Source organism: Eptatretus burgeri, chromosome 7, assembly GCF_056783735.1.
Source record: "Eptatretus burgeri isolate ZD-2024b chromosome 7, Ebu_testis_v1, whole genome shotgun sequence".
Classification (NCBI taxonomy): domain Eukaryota; kingdom Metazoa; phylum Chordata; class Myxini; order Myxiniformes; family Myxinidae; genus Eptatretus; species Eptatretus burgeri.
The window spans coordinates 109,333,059-109,353,163 of NC_140967.1; the positions used below are offsets into that span (position 1 = coordinate 109,333,059).

Here is a 20,105-nt window from a genome sequence, read left to right on the forward strand (position 1 = left end):
TCCTGTGAGTCACCAGTGGCTACCCACAACCGACACCAACTCATGACCCATCTATGTTGCCAGGCATCCCACCTCACCATCTACAACTCAAAGCTGCAACAAGACAGGCTGCCAGCAATACAGCTGAGCAACCTGCATACCCTCTGCATCACACAATCCTTAGAGAATTGCCTGTATAAAGACTCAAGAGCTACAAGCCCTTCATCGGAGCGGATCAAACTTCATTCAGTCAAACTGGAGAGAGGAGAGGAGATTGGGACCACACTCTGTGCAGAGCGTTGGTGCTTCCTAAGCAGTCTCCTTGGCTGTTGGGCACAATCTTGGACGGGTCACCACTCCGACACAGTATACCAGCATGCTGGCACTCATTTTGCCGACCTCGGAAGAATGACAGGCCGAGTTAACCCCACCTGGTATTGATTCAAAATCTGAGCGGGACTTGAAGTCAGGACCCGAGGATCCAAAGTCTACCACCCTAACCATGAAGCCAACACCAGGCTTAGTCAAAGAGGCAGGCCTGACAACATTGACCCCGCAGTAATTGCAGAAGGAAACAGCCTGTTGGTAAATTGCAGGAAATGCTGCCATTCTCTGTCATGCCTGATCAAATCTATACCACACAAGGAGTTGTGGCATCTGACTCGTCTCAAGATGGGTGTTTGGCGCTTCAACACATGCATGCACTCTGAGAACCTGGCTTGTGACTGTGTCGAGATACAGATAGCAGACCACTTGGTGGAGTGGAGGAGTACCTCATAAACCACCTTGATGGAGGACGGAATTTGCTGCAACAGCTCACTGCACAATCCTAGAAATGGCTGAAGACTGGCCATTTCATCAGCAAGTTTGCTCGACTCATACCAAGCCATATGATGAAGTAAGGAATATAGTAGTCAAGTGATTCTCGCCCTGTTTACAGAGGAAATCGTGCATTGTGTTCCTCCAAGCCCGTCCCTCGGTGTACCGCAGTTAGAGCGGAGGGTGGTGGACTCTTGACAGAAGAGTCCGTAGTGAAGGCTCGCTTGGCCGGTTACTTTGAGAGGCCGTACCAGGCTGACCCACCAGCCATCGAGTTGGATGCCAGGGGTGTAACTATCCCAATTGCTAACCCTCCAATCAACTGTGAACAACTTTAGTTTGTGGAAACACAGTCTGTGGTGAACCGGTTGAAATGGGGTAAATCTCTTGGATTCTGTAGCATCCATGCTGAACTTCTCAAGGCTGGTGGAAATGCTGTACTCATGTCATTGCATACAGTTCTGTGCTCTGACTGGAACAAAGGCATCATCCCAACTGACTGGAAGATGGGCCTTCTTGTCCCTCTCTGGAAAGGGAAGGGTAATCATCAGGACTGCAACAACAACTATGGAGGGGTGTCGCTGCTCTCAGTGCCCGGCAAGGTCTGTGCTCAGATAATTCTTGATAGGGTTCACCCCCATCCGCTTGAGCACCAGTGCCCAGAGCAGTCAGGCTTTACACCAAGGAGGTGGACGATGACCGTATCCTTGCTCTTTGCCTATGTTTATCTCTGCAAAGCATTTGATTCAGTGAATCTGGATGCCCTCTGGAGGATTCTCTTCGTGCGGCGCCACCAAGTCTGATCAATCTGATGCCTGAACTATATTCTGGTACTGAGAGTGCTGTGAGATGTGGTGGTTTAATCTGCAACTTATTTCCAGCTGTTCCTGGAGTTCTTCAGGGGTGTGTACTGGCCCCCACACTTTTCAGTACTTGTGTGAACTGGATTCTGGGGAGGATGTCAGAGAGATCAACCTGCGGTGCATCGTTTTGGAATGTCAAGATCTCTGACCTTGATTTCGTAGATTATTCAGTCATCTTTGTGGAGGCACTGGATGTCCTTGTGGGGGCCCTCGAGATGTTGAATAAGTAGTTCGAGCCACTTGGATTGCGGGTTTCCTGGGTCAAAAACTAAGATCCAGGCTTTCAATGACATCTTGGATGTTACTATCTTGTCTGCACCTGTTTGTGGTGAGGATGTTGAGGTCATGGAGAGATTCACTTTCCTTGGCAGTGATATTCATGTCTCCGCTGGATGTGAGCCAGATGTCAATGGACGTCTGAGTCGGGCCTGGGGACTCATGGCTTCAATTGATCATGGGTTGTGGCACTGCCAGTACTTATACAGGAGGGTGAAAGTCTGTGTCTTTAATAACTTGGTGCTTCCAGTCTTTCTCTACAGATGTAAGACTTGGCCTCTGATTAGGGGTCTGAGATGGAGACTTAACTCCTTCAGTACTAAGTCTCTTTGGAGAATCCTTGGCTCTCACTGGTCAGACTTTGTGTCCAACAAGAGGTTGCTGGGAAAGACTTAGATGAGATTTCTTGCCTGTATATTCCGTGAGCACCAGCTGCAGCTGTATGGATATGTGGCTCGTTTTTCTGGGACCCATCATGCCACTCAGTTGGACCCTCAGCCCACTCACACACATGTAAATATGCTCCTCAGCTCCTTCTTGCTCTTCCTCAGCTACCTTGTGCTCTTCCTTCACTCCCACATTCTCTTCCACCATGCCCTGAGAATCTTTCTCTCCTTGCTTTGCATACTGGCTCGTTTATATTTAAAACTATCTAAAGTACCCTGCGTTGCCCGGGGAAATTCCATGAAATACTCCAGTAATAAAATTTGTGTTATTGACAACAAATCACTGCAACGTCAACATATGATATTCAAAAAACATATTACACGATCACTCCCAGGGCAAAAAAACGCAGGCAGTGTATAAGCACAAGACCCGACCAATCGAGTCCTGAAGGGCAATTATCTGGATTTATCTGGAGTCAAGTTTTTTTTATCCAAACATAGCCCTTGACCTTCTTCTGAATGAAAGAGGAGGCTATGCAAACATTGGTCGCACAGGTTCTTGCAGGGACAAATACATAAACGAACAAGAAGGGTACTCAGAACGGCGCGTACCTCCACCAGGCTGATTAGTTTACATTTCTTTATCCCACTGATAGGCCGGATCTGGATTGAGACCTGAACTAAAATGTAATTGGCTTTTCTTGTCACCTAACTATCTCATCCACCAAGTTTTGTCCGAATCTATCCATAATTTTTTGAAATATCATCGCGTTTTAGCCCTATCTCTCAATGATGACGAATCACTTTAAAAATTCTTGGATCTGGATTCGGATTTTCACCAAAATCGAATCATTTCTTCCGTGTTACATACCCAACTTGTCCACCAAGTTTCGTCGGAATCTGTCCACAACGTTTTGAGATAATCTGCTATATGTCGTTTTTGGCCCTATCAATGGTAAAAAAATCATTCAAAAAAAATTCTTGGATCCAGATCCATATCCGGATTCCTATCTTCAGCAAAATCTTATTATTTAATCAGTGTCACACAACCAAGCTCTCCACCAAACTTCATCTGAATCCATCAACAACTTTTTGAGATATTTTGTTCACAAACAGACAAACAAACAAGAAAGATGTCATGCATAGCACAATACTTGGGAAATCTATAAAACAAATTTTACCTTAAAAAATAATTGGTGGTTGAATTCAATGACAAAATACACAAATGCTCTTTAAATTTCAAATCAAATGGATGAAAAATGTCAATTTTAGAAATGACAGTCGACTTTTTTGGCCTTTGTTGACCTTATAGTTATGTTGACCTCAAAAATACTTGTTCGTTGAATTCAGTGACCTGATATGCAAATTATCTTCAAATTTCAACTCGAGCGGATGAAAAATGATTTGAGAAATTTGACCTCAAAATGACCTTTGACCTCAAAATCAAAAGGCTTCGCAGTTGAGACTACCTCTACAACTTAGTAACATTTCATGATGATCGGTTTAGAATTGTGACCTGTCGGCAATTGGCAGACAAACAAACAGACAGAAAAACAAAATCGACGAACCATATACTTGAAAAACCTTCAATTTTGCAAGTAACAATAAAAGGCATCATGCAGAGCACGATACTTGCAAAATCTACCCCTCCCCCATCTCCAAAGGTTGCCATGGATACATGAAATTGTCCATTTCAATCTTAATTAAAATTGACAATCTTAATCAAAGCTCAGGTCAGTCGGATGAAAATTGATTATTTTTCAGATTGAAATTGATGATTTTTGAAGCGTGACCTTGAGTTGACCTTTTGACCTCAAAAATAGTTGGTTCCCAAATTCAGTGATTCAATTGCTGCTTAATCTTCAGGTTAATGAGATGAAAATTGACAAGTTTTTTTCAGATGGAATTTGATGATTTTAGAAGTTTGCCTTTGAGTTGACCTTTGACCTTTTGAACTCCTAAATAGTTGCTTTCCCAATTCAGTGATGGACTATGCAAATCGCGTTCTACTTTCAAGTTAATGGGATGTAAATTGATGAATGTTCAGTTGATATTTGATGATTTTAGAAGTTTGACTTTGAGTTGACCTTTGACCTTTTGAACTCGTAGATAGTTGCTTTCCAAATTCAGTGATGGACTATGCAAATCCTGTTCAACTTTCAAGTTCATGGGATGTAAATTGATGAATGTTCAGTTGAAAATTGATGATTTTAGAAGTTTCACCTTGAGTTGACATTTGACCTTTTGATCTAAAAAACAAAAAAAAAAAATAGTTAGTTTCCCAATTCACTGACACAATATGTAAAAACAGGTTATGTTTATCTCACTGTTGTGCTCTTCTCTATGTGATAAAGTATGAGTTTTATCTCACTTATTTACTAGTTTTGATGAGGACATGAAGTGTGAAATATTGCTGTCCAAGATTGGTGTCATATCATCTTCAGCACATCCACATGAACTTTGCACACGTCTCATGTTCAGCAAAGGACAATGCATGCTATTGCAGATTCCTCACGAAAAGGCATCATTACTATTACTCCCAATTCTCTTTTTGCTTTACACATTCCATAATTTTTTTCTAGTAGACAGTTACCAATGCTTTCTTATCTGGCAAGGTCTTTCCCCTTCTTTATTGTGATATTATTTTTTTTTAAATTGTGATTCTTCTTGAAATTATTTTCTGTTTCCTCCCATCTCTCTGTTCCTTGTGTGTTTTAATTTAGCCGAGACAATTCTCCAACGCTCAAAGAAATCTGGGGAGGTTGTCAGCAAAAGCTGGACTGGACATTCATGTTGCAGCAACGACTCTGGCATCCATCCGTAAACCCTCTCTCACGATCGGACATTTCTGGTTTTGAACCTTGCATCTTCCCTTTACGCCGCACCATCTGCTTCAGAGATCCGGTCTCACCCATAGACTTGGTTCCACACCACAAGTATGAACTTGAACCTTTTAAGTCACTGCCCTGCTGTACCTCTGACTCCGCACCTCAAGAAATTTCTGAAGATGTAGTTTCACCGAGTGTCCCAGTGACACACCAAATTGAAAATGAATCTCGCCCTCGGACCATGGACATCGAGTCTTTGTCTCTACCTATAATTGACATTCCAGAAGGCCGTGCATTGGGACGGCCTGATGAAAGTTTGGAAAATGGCACTAGCTCTGGTTCTGTGTCTCGAGGTGAGGGTTCAGAAGCTGGTAGTCAAGACAGCCTGGCGGTGTCACCTCCAGCAGTGAGTGTGGAGTTAGGAGCACGTGAGGAGGCTGTGCTTACATGCTTCCTTGAGATCCTCAAGAGCCTGTGAGTATCCTGCAACTCCACAAGCAAACCATGACATTGCAATCAACGTTTGCATTTGGATGTGTCCATTCTGAAGTCAGTGTATTATAACCAGTTGACAACTCTCCAACTAATCATGACATTCAAGTATTATACCTTGTGTAGCTCAATAGGTTTCTGAGCTAGTTAACTGACTGAGCTTCTGTATCGTAATCTGTTCATTGTGGATTCAAATCACAGCTGTACTGGAAAGACAATAGCAAACCACCCAGTGTATTTATTTATTTTTATTTTTATTTTTTGCCCAGGAAACTGCTTTGGCAGCATTATCCTTCTCAGGGGATGGTACTCTAACCTGCTGTTAGACACATAATGTCTGATAATGCATGTTGATGATGATGATGATGATGATGATAATGTAGTGTCCATGTAGGAAGCAAAGTCAAGTGGAATCGTGCTGAAAACATCACACTCTTCATTCGTCTGTTTCCTCTCGCTTGAATGTGAATGACGTAAATTCTTTAATCATTTAACATCTTGTGTCTGTTTCTTTCATATGAAATGAAGAAATATTCAAAAGAGCCAAAGTAATGAAGATCAGTGAAGAAATGAAGGCCAGGAGATGGAAATTGATTGGGCACGTGCTGAGAATGAAAGATGATAACAACTGTATGACAACATTGTCATGGAAGCCCGAAGGAAGAAGGAAAATGGGACGTCCTAGAACAACCTTGGGAAGAACAGTGGAAAAATAAATAAATTCGATGGGATAGAGATCATGGGATGAAGCCAGGCCGATAGCCAGAAACAGGGCAGCCTGGAGAGTACGCACTGCAGCCTTATGGGCCACTTGGCCCAAAGAGGATAGATGAGATGAGATGAGATGATGATTGTTTCTTTGTACGAAAAATTGTATTTTTTGAGAAGGATCATTGGTGTTATGGAGGAATATGAGCATGGATAATAGTTAATATGGTAATGAAATATTTGAATAACCAACTTGGCTCTGATGCGTCTTTAATATAAAGGCAAATAAATAGTGCATTCTCTCTTGCGTAGACGTGCAGTTGGATTGATAATGTAAAAAGTAAGTGATTACCAGGTGAAAAATCCTTGAGTAGCTGATATTTCCTCAAATTAATCCTTATAGGTTTCCCAAGAGGGCCAGATATGAGCCATTATCTCGTTTGTATGTTTTTTTTTATATATGTATGAAGCTCAGGAAAGGGTGGAATGCCTTAATTTCATGACTTACCTTTTGCCAGGTCAGAGTTTGAAGACTGGAGACCAGCCCTTGCCACCCTTCTTCAGCCAATCCCTTTCCCTCATGAGTGAGTTTTCTGTACTTGCCCACTATTTTGATTTCTCCTCTGGACACGTACGCATGTAAAGCTCATTTTTGCTTCTCATCAAAACCAAACATCAAACTTTTTGGTTGCAGTACCTCTAGCATTCCTCAAATGATGTCTCAAGACCTAATCAGTGAATGCAGAATAAATGGATGATCAATGAATGCAGATTCAATGGCTGATCAATTTATATAGAAACAATGGATGATCAATTACTGTTGCCGAAATTTTCCATTTCAAAGACTAGGTGCACACTGTGCCCATAAATTACCATTCCAAATTCAAATTGTAATAAGAGAATAATGAAAATGGGATACAGCCTTGTAATTGACTGCATGTTCAAGAACATTTATTAAAGTTCTGGTGTCACGATTTATCAAGATCATCACCCGATTCCGAATGGACTTATGGAGTCTGTGCTCAAAGGACCCACGGATGTGTTCAACATCCTCACCACTTGTTCTTGGTTGGCCTGCTCTATTCTTCTGCAGGATGTGACCAGTCAGCATAAACTTTGATGACACTCATGAATTATTTTCGTCAATGTTAGCTGCCTTCCATTGGTCGTCCTGAAGCTTTGTTGTACCTGTGTAACTTATTTGGTCTCTATAAACCAGGCAACACTGTGCTTCTTGTGGGGATGTCATTTGCAGTAAATTTTTTTTTTTTTTTTTTTTTGTATACCTTGGTCGAGGCTCGTATGAGAGCTAACACACAACTCACAGCAAGGAGGCATGAGACAAGAGGGGCGGGAGTGGAAGGGACAAAACATTGGGGAACAGACACAGGTGAACTGTGGAAGGGAGAGGGATGGGGATGGGACGGGGAACATGGCGAGGGGAAGATGGACATTAAAGGGACTTTCAGGAAGGAAAGCAGGAGAATTGAAGGAAGTGGGCTTGGGTGGATTATCGGGGGTAGAAAAGATCGAGGATTTGGATGGGGGAAGATAAGAGGTGGTGGTGAACAGCTGTTTTGAAAGCCTGAAGGGAAGAATGGGAAAGAATAGAGTGAGGAAGTTTATTCCAAAGGCGGGAAAAAAGAGGAATGAAAGAGTGAAGATGAGCAGTGATTCGTGATTTTGGTAGTTTTACCAGAAGGGGGTTGTTGGCGGACCTTGAGCGCCCTGTGGAAATGTGGTTGGGACAAATCGCAGAGAGAGCAGGGGGGCAAGGCTGGAGAGGAGTCGGTAGAAGACAGAAAGACCACCGACCAACCTGCGGTGATTGAGTGAGAGGCCCAAAGACTCAGCTTCATTGCGGGAGATGCCAATGATCTTAAAAGCCCTGGTTTCGACAGCGTGAAGTCGAGAAAGGTGGGAGGCAGGAGCACCAGCCCAGAGGGGAGAGCAGTACTCCATCAGGCTACGGACAAAAGCTTTGTAAGTGGTCAGGAGCTCAAGAGGGCCGAGGAAGGACTTTGCACGACGGAGGATTCCCAGTCGGCGACTGGCTTTTGAGGCAAGGTTGGAAATGTGACTTTCCCAGGAAAGGTCATGGCAGATAGTGAGACCCAGAAGCTTGAAAGAAAAGACTTCTTCCAGAGGATTGTTGAGAAAGTGGATGGGGGGGGTTTTGTAAACGGTCCTTTCGAAGAGACATAGTGAGAGTGTGAGATTTGTTCGGATTGAAAGACATGTTCCATGTCTTGGACCATTTTGTGATTTTACCAAAATCTGCAGAGAGCGAAGAAGCTGCTGCTTGCCAATCTGAGGGATGACAGATGGTACGGCAGAGGGTGGAGTCATCAGCAAAGAGATAAAGAGGATTTTCCATAGAGTCCGAGAGATCATTGATGAAAACCAGAAAAAGAACAGGGCCCAGAACGCTACCTTGAGGAACTCCAGCCTGCACAGGAAGAGGGGATGAAAGAACTCCATTTAGGGCCACACGTTGACTGCGACAGGAGAGGAAGTCTGCGAGCCATGAGTGGAGATGGCCTTGAATACCATGGGAAGAGAGTTTGGTGAGTAGGGCAGGGTGCCAGACTGTGTCAAAAGCACGTGATATGTCCAGGGATACGGCTCGGATTTCCTGTCTGGCATTGAGGACCTCCATCCATTGATGGGAGAGCAGTAGCAGCATATCTAGGGTAGAGTGACCTGGTCTGAAACCAAATTGATGATTGGAAATCAAGCCATTGGAGAAGAGGAAGGATTTCATGTCTGAAGCGATGATGGATTCCATAACCTTGCTGATGATTGGGAGAAGGCTGATTGGTCTATAGTTACAGGGATCTGTTTTTGCACCATTTTATGCAGGGCAGTGATGTTAGCAGATTTCCAAGCAGATGGCAGATGACCTTGGGAAAATGAGAGGGTGAATAGAACAGAGAGAGGGTGAGCAAGAGCAGAAGAGCAGGCTTTGAGGACACGTGGGCTGATGCCGTCTGGACCGGTTGCAGAATCTGACTCGAGGTTTGAAAGCAAGCTCTCCACCTTGTCAGGAGAAAAGGATACAGAGTCCAGGGACAGTTGGGTGCGACTGGGTAAAGTGGGTAGAGATAGTGATGGGTTTGGGACACAAGATTTAGCTGCAAACACCGAGTTTAGACATTCAGCTTTATCACGTGTGGTATCAGCAGTGCGGCCATTTGAGGTAAGGGAGGGGATGGAGGGGGAACATACACCAGAAACAGATTTGATTAAACGCCACCAGGATTTTGAGGAGGGAGAGAGGTTTGAGAGTTCAGACTTGAGATGAGAAAGATGTTGTTTTCTGGCTCTCCTGAGGGTAGCTACACACTTGTTCCGAGCTTTGTGGAAAGAACTGAGATTGCCCTCAGTTGGGTTTGCTTTCCATGAGGCAAAGGCAAGTTGTTTCAGGACAACTGCCTCGCCACAAGCTTCAGTAAACCAAGGGTGGGAGGAAGGGTAAGACAACTGAACACGAGAGGGGATAAATCTGTGCATGAGGGAGAGCAAGTTTCTTTGAAAGAATTCCCAGGATGAGTTGATGTTTGAGAAAGTAGTGATAGGAGACCAGTCTGTAAGTTTGATGGCTGCTCGGAGACCCTGCCAGTCGGCTTGAGTGAAATGCCAGACTCGACGGCGGTGAGGTGGTTCTCTGATAACAGCCAGAGAGATGTCCACTTTAATAAGGACGTGGTCAGAAGAACCAATTGGAGCGAAGGAAGAGCAGCAGATATTGTCAGGGAAATTTGTCAAAATCAGATCCAGAAGAGATGGAGTACCATTGGTTGAGATCCGGGTCGGGAAGTTGACTGATTGAGTCAGTCCCAATGAGTCACAGAAAGCTTTTGCTGATGTCCCATGGCAGGTGAGAGAGGTACCCACACCTAGCCAACTGGCGTGATGACAATTGAAGTCGCCACATAAGAGGAAGAGAGAGTTTGGATGAGAAGATAGAAGATGGTCCATGTTTTCGGAGAGTGAGGTGTAGATGGAGTCATCACTGTTCGGTGGACGGTACAGTACACATATAAACATGAGGTGGGAGTGGAGGGGAAGCCGAAGCCAGAGGTATTCCTGGGGGTGTGGGGGAGTGAGAGCAGTGCAGGGAGAGTGAGGAATAGAGTCTTTGATGAAGAGTCTTTGATGAAATCGAACATCATGTCACAGGAGATACCTGGAAATGAAGAAAACGTCAATAAAACTCAGAGCAATGTTCTTTAACAAGAAGCAAACGGCATCATTATAACCTATTTCTTTTTATTTTGTTGTGGTTTGTATTTGGAACTTTAATTTGTGGACAGCCAGTATTTATGTTGAGTTGAGAGACTGATCTAGGTTATCTACAATGATAAATGGCAGTGTGTGTCAGTGTGTCAGTCAGTCAATCAGTCAGTCAGTCAGTCAGTCAGTCAGTGTGTGTCCTCCACAACTCCAAAACAATGAAATCTCACACCCTGAAACTTTGCATGCATACTAAGAGAGCTCCAAGGATGTTCCTAAATGAAAATTGGGTGTTTGGGTGATTTAAAACACCCCTTTTGAAGATAATTCCACGGCATTATTTAATTATTTCCTCCATAAGGTGCATCCTCGGCCACCTCGCTCTCCCTGGATGGGGTCTTAAGGCGCATTCTCGGTTACCTCGCTGGGGACTTAATTCACCATTTTGTTCAGCTTGCTCAACGACGCCTTGACTTGGAATAGACCGCAACGATTTCTGAACGATAGTTTTTTTTTCACTTTCCTCACCCATATCATCGAATGCCTGGTCATCATACCAACAAATCTCTGGATACATTGCACATTTGTGGCTTTATTTCATTTCCGCACATACCATAACCTCTAGAATCTCTTAAACTAAGCTGAATTACAAAATCTAAGCTCCAGAATTGAACTTAGAAACAGTTCACTGCTAACAAAAAAAAAGTGTTCATTTTTCACATTCATAGTTTCATATTTTGGGCGTTTCCTGGAGATGTTGAATATGATGGATCGGCGATCACGAATCGCTTGCCAATCCAGCCATAAAATATAAATGGAGTTTGGAGGATTGGATCACACATGGATTAAATAACTCGAAATCTGGAGTGAAATCTGAAAATGTCAAGAAATTGGCAGGTTTTTTTTTTGCGGGTACATGCCATGACAAATAGGCTTGCTATCGCTTGCCAAGCCAGCCGTTCCTTATCAACCATTAAATTGAAGTTCTTCCTTGAGTGCTAAGCCACTTGCTGAGTGCCTGACCGTCGAAAGAGGGACAGTTCATGTCCCGATTGGGATGTACAGTCAGCAGTTGCTTCAAGGTGGTGGTACATATGGGTAGATTTGGATCTGTAAAGGGACTCCCCATGGGTGTGTGTGCATGCCTGCATGCCACCGTGGTGGCAATGTTTCCAAGCCGAGCCAAAAAAAAAATTCTACCCGTCACGACGATTGGGAGCTTTTCATAAATGTTAATGTTTGTACACATCTCCTTGAAACATTTAAATGTAATGTTTTTCAAAACTTGTTTGTTGAAATTACCCAAAAACAAAGTTGAAGGCAACTCAAGGTTTTTGGGTTGTATACAGTATGTACTAAAGTCAGGAATCACTCTGACTCCAATCTGCCCATTCCCGAAAAATTGCCGTGTGTGCGTGCGTGTGCTTGTGCACACATGTGCCACTTGCTGATAAATCTAATCATATATCAGACAAATTTCCTGACTATTATGTTGAGTCTCACACGGTAAAACCGCATAATCCACAAAGAACAACTGTCCATCTTTCACCCAGACGATTGTTCCTGCTAATGTAAAACATTCAACCAGAAGGCAACAGAATGCAATCGGCAGGTAAATCAAAAACATTAGACAAACATCTAACAAATGACCACATTTGTCGTTTAAACGTCAGATGCACCTCCTGACTGTTATGGTGAGTATCGCCGTGGATTATGTCTTACACGGTAAAACCGCATGATTCGCACAGAACAACCGGCCATCTGCCACCCAGAAGATTAATTGTTCCTGCTAATGCACACCATTCAACCAGAGAGTGCAGAACTATGTCCAATTGAGATCAGGGGAGTGCTCGTCACACTCCACATGTTTTTGATATACCACATGGATCGTGATTATACATACACACACACACACACGCGCATGCATGCACGCACATACACACACCTTAAATTGGCTGTATTTATGCCTGGTGTTACTACTACACCTCATCTTATTTAATTTGCATCATTTTACATTATTCAAATTATTCTCACTAAATACTGTGACTGCCTTGTTCTGATTTATGTGTTTTATCCTTCCTTCCTATAGGGCACTTGCTCACGAGAGGTTCACAAGGTGAGACGTGAGAGTGTGTGTGAAACGCTGTGAGTGTTGAGGTTTTGTTTGTTGAGAATGACACGATGTCTGTCTGTGATAACTAGTTTATCAGTGAGAGGATGAGGTTTATAGTAAGGTTAAACATCAAAACGAATTATTTACATAAATTGCAGAATATAGTACATGGTTGGTTGGTCGGGAGGGAAGTAGTGATAAGTATAAATGTGCATGCTTGCATGTTTTTCTGAGACAATTTTTCTTTTATGACGATAATATTATTGTATATGAGGGTCATCTCAAAGGTCCTGTCATCTCACCTGTACCAATACACAGTAGCATCTACAAGTTTGATTTTATCTTCATGATTTCAATCCTCTTCAACACACTTGGTCCAGCGGTCAAATGTCTTTTTGATTCCCGCACAGAAGCCTTCCCTCCAAAGGATCCTCAACACAGTGGACCCGGTTATGCACATCCATTTTTCTCCGAGAAAGGATGACACCCATCGATGAACAGATATCTAAAGTGGCAATGAGTGTGAAAGAGAATTGAGTTTATTGGTGAATTTTATTTGCGTTTTACATCGAAATCTCCATTAATTTGACAAGAGTTTGGATCTCTTCTTTCTGGACAAGTCTTTGGTACTCGAGGTGATTGTCTTGGGTCCTGAAACAAAACAAATCGTTGAGAAATTGGTCATTTACCAGACATATCAGAAAGAAATAACAGTCGTATCAATGTCGTTTTGCTATGACTGAAACATTTTTATTTAAAACCTTACAAATAACTTTTGGGATGATCCTCCAAATTATCTTCCATCATGATAAATATATGTGGCAACTTCACTCATGTCATCAAAAATATATATTTTATTAATACAAATGACTACAATCGTTTCTTTTAAATCAAGTCCTCACTCGAATGAAACCTGATTTTCTCTTAACCAGCCCTCCTTTGTATCATACATTGGGAAATTTCTCGTTACTTTTGCATATAGTACCATCTCTCAATTACATGTGGATTATAAAGGGAGAAGCTTTCACAAATATTCTTGCTCCAAGTATATTGTTAGAGATGTAGAGTCGGAGGTTATCATGAAGGAACTCCTCGGACCTTTACCCGACCTTCGGTCCTGAGGCCACCGATAACTCTGCAGTCCGAGGGGTTGCGAGGCAACCATGACTGCCGATTAGAATCACTGAGCCGAGCAGGGTTTTAACTCCTTGGTAACGCATTACCTTACTGTTGGCATAGCAATCCTAATTAGGGGTCATGCCCTCAACATCTATTTGTCATGTATGGCCGAGCGAACCATGTATGGCTTTTGGCTAATCACGGAGCCAATCAGTGGAGCAAACCTTCCTGTCCAACCTAACGTGCACGTGACATTGGACCAAAGGAGGAAAGGACAAAAGCGAGCAGGTGAGAAATGTTTAACAGTTCAACCAATACATTTATTCAACAAGTACAGCAAGGTTTATTCAATCAGCAATGGCAGGTATTTACAACAGAAATCATGAGGGTGTATTTACAATGGATCGCAATGAAAAGGCACAAGAGAACAGTGATTATTCTTAATGCTTATGGAGCCCACTTACACAGTCTTGACCTCATCTACACATAGGACATGGCCAACAATCATTCTGGGGAAATGTAAAGAGGAGGAAGAAGAGGGTAAGTTGAGTGCAGAGCAGAGCGGAGCATGGGTACAGAAACCTCCTCCACCTTACACAGATGCGTTTGAGGTTGTACCACATGCAGACCTGTGCAGCGTGCAGCATGTAAGCTTGTACCGAGTGCAGACTCGTGCAGTGTGTGGCATGCAAGCTCGTACCGCATGCAGACTCATGCAGCATACAAGCTTCCCCTTGGTGGCTCTGGCGGTCCTAACAGGCAGACGTGTGCGTAGTCTTAGCCAAAGGACTCATGGTAAGGAGAGCTTGATGGACGAGAGTGAGACAAATCAAAAGTCCCAGCACATGAGAGCAGTCAATATGAGTGGAAATGTCCGAGAAAATAAAATGAGTCAGACACTCCCGGCAGATAAAACGAGTCTGGAGTAGGGAGCAGTGCGCAGATAAGATGAGTCGTCAGCACTCATGGTGGATAAGACAAGTCAGGAGCACTCATGGCAGATAAGATGAGTTGAGATCACTCATGGCAGATAAGATGAGATGAGACGTGTGGTGAATCGGAGCACTATGAGACAAAACCTCACAGCAGACGAGGAGTATCGAAGACTCGGAAGATCCAGACTTGCAATGGATAAGACGTTTGGTTCACCGAGAGCGCTTTCCAATCCACCTGTCATGACTGCTTGAATGTCTCTTGTTCAGAGTGTGTTCCATGGACACCCACTCCCCACAGAGGTTAAAACCGATCTGCTCTCACAACCAACTTGATTTACTCGTTTTCATATCCTCTCTCCACAGAGGTCAAAGCGATCTACTCCCTATGGAAGTTTCGCTGTTTTGCCTTCCGCAAATGACTTCACTCGGTTTCACATCCTCTCCACAAAGGTCAAACTGATCTCCTTTTACAACCGTCAAGAGGGGGTGTGGTTGTTCTTGTTGTTGTCCTGTGGAATGCACTATGACGCCAGCTTGAACGCACGTGCAGGATGACATTAGCTTCGACGAAGAGCTGCACAGCTAGCGATCAGGTCAGGTCTAATGAGTTGTTTTGCAAGAAATGAAAAGAACGAGTCTATCTATTTTCCATGTCCAATGAAGACTCTTTTGTTTGAGTCAACAAGTAATTCTGGTCCATTGTTTTGAAGTAATGGGGATAATTCATGATGTGCATGGTAGGGAGATGGTTTTGGATGTGGAAAGGAAAAGGAGGGAGGGATTTTAGATGGAGGAACGATCGGGTCGATTCAGATGAAGTGAAGTTTCCATGGGGGTTACAGGGTTTGAAAGCAAACATGGCGAGAGACTAGCAATGTTTAGGCAGCTGGAGCCAAATATGGATCAAAGATGAATCGATAGACAGAGGGATTAAAGAGAAATTGTACATTCTAACTCATGACACATCTTCCTCTCAAAATATCCCTCCACACACAAGGTAGGCAATCTTTCTTACATAAAGATAAATAAATATCTGTCTTGGGAAAATCCCACGTATATCTGAATGCATATGGGGTGTCTTTTCATAACTGCAGCACTATATTAGTGGTAAGGCTTTCATCCGCAGTCTGATGGAGGATTGCTCCCCCCTTTGGGATGGTGCTTCTGCCTCACACCTTTCTCGGCTTCACACTGTGGAAACCAAGACTTTTAGGATCATTGATATCTCCCACCATGAAGCTGAGTCTTTGGGTTTCTCACACTCTCACTGTAGGCAGCTCGGTGGTCATTTTTGTCTTCTACCATCTCCTCTCTGCACCACCCACCCCCCTACTCTGTCTGCTCGAATTTGGCGAGCAACCCTATCCTGCGCGGGTGGGCAATTGGCACAATCGTGGTGAGGTTAAACCCCCACCCGTGACTAGCTCCCGGCGTTGTTCCGAGAGGGTCACGACAGAATTGTCCGTCCGGTGGGCGACGTGCCGCAATTCGAGTTACGTGGCCGTTCGCACGCCGGCGGGCGCGGATTCGCAACAATATACAAACATATACGAAGTCTGTCTAAAAAGTAACCGGACTGACTTCACAGAAATTTAATTCCAAAAAATATATTGGAATCGCAGCTTGTCCCCTTCCAAATAGTTTCCCTCCAGTCTCACACACTTGTCCATCCTCTTCTTCCACACTTCAATGCACCCCCCCCCCCCCTGGAAGGCTTCTTCTGGAATCTTCCGGAGCTCCATTATCACGGCCCTTTTGATGGCCTCTACATCAGGAAATCGGGTCCCCTTGATCAGCATTCCGAAGGATTCGAAGGTGTTTTGCCAAGCTTGGCAAGAAACTTCTGATTGGCTCTCTGCTCACGAGTCATTGCGCGATGACTCAGACGAGACAACGTGTATAGCACGACCTGTAAAAAATCACACAATGAGCGCAGTCAACCATCACCGATAAAATATATTGCTGGAATGTTGCGAAAGACTGTGACGCAACCCGTTCATTCAAGTTGTGTAAGTGGAGCACACAGCAGGCTCAGTCCCGTTACTCTTTAGATGGACCTCTGCAGAGGGAGGAAGTCCCTACAGATATATATATATATATATATATATATATATATATATATATATATATATATATATATATATATATATATATATATTTGCCAATATTTAGCAAAAGAGCTGCACAGTTGTGAAATAACAATTTCTCTCCTTTGTTAAATGATTCTCAGTTCAGCAATTCCCTAACTTGTGTATCTCAGATGTAAACATCCTCTTTGCGTTAAGCCACAGTGATGGATGATTTGTGAGCAAAATATGTGCATGTAGAGAAGTTTTAAATCGGGTGGATTGAGATATCAAAGTTTACATTAAGGTTCCATTCTTCCTGAATGTTGTTTTGTCATATGTATTTTAATTACATTTTATCTGAATGTGAAGCATTGAGGAGGAGCAATATTGAGTGTTCGTTGTTCTTTCTCGCATTTCTAGAGAGATGAAATTTGTGATCCGGAAGTTTGCTGAAGATCCACGGCGGGAGGTAAGACATCCAATGATCATTCCCTCTTTTAAAGATTTGTTGTAAGAAGATGAAGTGCAAGGAAATGGGTATACTTTTGAGGGGTGAGAGGGATCAGGTCATTTTTAGCTCAAATGGAACGTTGTTCCATTGAGCTTATGTTATGGCACATCATCAGTCCGTCCGTCTGTCCATCTGTAAACACTTGCAACTTCTTCTCTGAAACAACACAAATTATTTGATGAAAATTGACCACAACCTTCAGGTCAAGAATGGGAGCATGAGCCAGAGCAGAAAGTCCCTACGTCCACTTTCCACCAGTACTCCAGGGGCCTCTGTCTGGCCATCCCCCAGGTAGATGCCTGACCCATCCCCATCTCCTTGAGATGCCAATAAACCTACTGCAACCATGAGGCACCTGGTCAGCCCATTGGCCTCCTCCACTCACGACGCTCCCTCTCTCAGAGAATCTGGTTAGCAGGATCAGCGTCAGGAAAATGAGTCTCTCTCAGCAACCGCTCATTGGACACAAAGTCTGACCAGCGATAGCCAAGGATTCTCTGAAGAGACCTGGTACCAAAGAAATTAAGTCTCCATCTCAGATCCCTGGTCAGAGTCCAAGTTTCATATCCGTAGAGCAAAACTGGAAGCACCAAGGACTGAGACTCAAACTTTCATCTTCCTGCATCGGTACCGACAGTGCCACATCCAATGATCCAGTGAATCCATCACTCTCCAGGCCTGACCCACATGTCTATTTACTTCTGGCTCACAACATGTGGAGACATGAATATCACTGCCAAGGAAAGCGAATCTCTCCATGACTTCAATATCCTCACCACAAGCAGGTACAGACAAGTATCAGAATCCAAGATGTCATTGAAAGCCTGGGTCTTAGTTTTCACCCAGGAAACCCATAATCCAGGAGGTGCTGACTCCCTATTCAATCCCTCGGTGACCCCCATAAGGATGTCCAGCTTGTCTGCAAAGATGACTGAAACATCTGCAAAATCAAGGTCAGAGATATTGACATTCCCAAACGATACACCGCAGGTTCATCTCTCAGACATTCTGTTCAGAATCCAGTCCATAGAAACGATGAAAATTGTGGGGGCCAGGACACACCCTGGACAAACCAGTAACAACTGGAAATAAGTCAGAGATCAAACCACCACACCTCAAAGTACTCGCAGTTCCAGAGTATAGGTGAGAAACCAGATTGATCAGTCTTGGTGGCACCCCAAGAAGACCAAGAATCCTCCAGATGGCATCCCGATTCACTGAATCCAACGCTTTGCAGAAATCAACATCAGCTGCAAGCAGCCCCTGTTGAAACTCTCGTCTGCGTTCGGTGAGGACCCGAAGAGCAAGGATACGGTCAATCGTTGACCTCTTTGGTGTAAAGCCTGACTGCACTGGGTGCTGGTGTTCAAGCAGATGGTGGCGAACCTCATCAAGAATTATATCCGAGCAATCACCTTGCCCGGCCCTGAGAGCAGCATCACCCCTCGGTAGTTGTTACAGTCCTGGCGATCACCCTTCCCTTTCCAGAGAGGGACAACAATCCCCCTCTTCAAGTCAGTTCGGATGATGGCTGTGTTCCAGGCAGAGCACAGAACTGCATGCAATGACATGAGTGCACCGTGGCCTGTGTTCCAAAAATGAAGGTGGTTCACAGTTGATTGGAGAGTCAGCAAGAGGGATAGTAACACCCTGACGTCCGACTCAACAGCTAGTGGATCAGCCTTGTACAGCCGCTCAAAGTAACCGGCCCAGCGGGCCTTCACTTTGGACTCATCTGTCAAGAGCGTACAACCCCCACTGTAACTGCAGTACACCGAGGGACAGGCTTGGATGAACGTAATGCGCGAATTCCCCTGAAAGCAGGATGAGAATCACTTAACCATAGGTGATGCTTTACCCCTCACAGATTACTCGCATATAGGCCTCTTTGTCTACCCTCAGCGCACGTACAGTTTCACGCCTCAGCCGCCTCAACAGCTCAGCTCTGCCATTAAGCCTGGCCCTGTGATTGGCCAATGGTGTCCAGTGTCCCTTGAGAGACAAAATTCTTCTTCGCCATCCGGGTAGTTCCAAGACATCCACTGGCAACACCTTGGATGGTGGTCTTGAAGGGACTCCACAACTCTTCAGGATTCCCCAAAGCACCCAGACTTCCCAAATCCCCACTCATCCTGTTCGCAAACTCCTCAGCTACTCTCTTATCCTTCAGCTTGCCAACATGCAGCCTCGGCTGGGATGGTACCTTTCTCCCGGATATAAGCTGCAACTTCAGAGTTGCTACACCAAGCATGTGGTTGGTATTGAGGAACTGAGCACTTCGGTAGACCCTGCAGTTCTGGATCATCCTCCAGTGACCATCAATGAGCACATGGTCAATCTCCTATGCCACACCGCCAGCGTTGGAATATCAAGTCCAGCGATGAGCTTGTGGGTCCTGAAACCATGAACCGGCCACTCTAAGTCCATAACTTCTTGCAAAGTCAAGGAACTTAGTGCTATTTCAGGTTCACAGTTCCAGAGCCATGGAGACCATCATATGTCTCGTAACCATCCCTATCAATTATCGTCAATGCATTGAAATCCCCCAAGACTTGAAGTGTGTCTAGCCTGGTGCACTGATCAACCACAGACTCTAGCACAGCATAGAATGCGTCCTTCACGGTGAGATCACTCGCCTTAGTCTGAGCATATAAAGAGAGCAGGGAAGAGACACCCAAGAGTGACCATTCCTTAGTCTCATAATATGCTCGTTGACCAGTGTTACCTCAGTTATCATTGGAGTCAGCTTATTGGACACAGCTACAGCAACT

General features: G+C 44.1%; 1 protein-coding gene across 2 annotated transcripts in view; it reads left to right on the forward strand.

Moving 5' to 3' along the window:
• LOC147024076 (C-Maf-inducing protein-like) overlaps positions 1-20,105 on the forward strand; it is a 140,358-nt gene that overhangs the window by 63,586 nt on the left and 56,667 nt on the right. For both annotated transcript variants that reach the window (XR_015060526.1, XM_085890266.1), the window contains exons 10-13: positions 5,047-5,625; positions 6,870-6,935; positions 12,677-12,703; positions 17,244-17,292. Coding sequence is in view for 1 of the 2 variants with exons in the window: in XM_085890266.1 (XP_085746392.1) it covers positions 5,047-5,625; positions 6,870-6,935; positions 12,677-12,703; positions 17,244-17,292 (721 nt within the window). In the remaining variant the exon portion in view is untranslated. The remainder of the gene's footprint in view (positions 1-5,046; positions 5,626-6,869; positions 6,936-12,676; positions 12,704-17,243; positions 17,293-20,105) is intronic.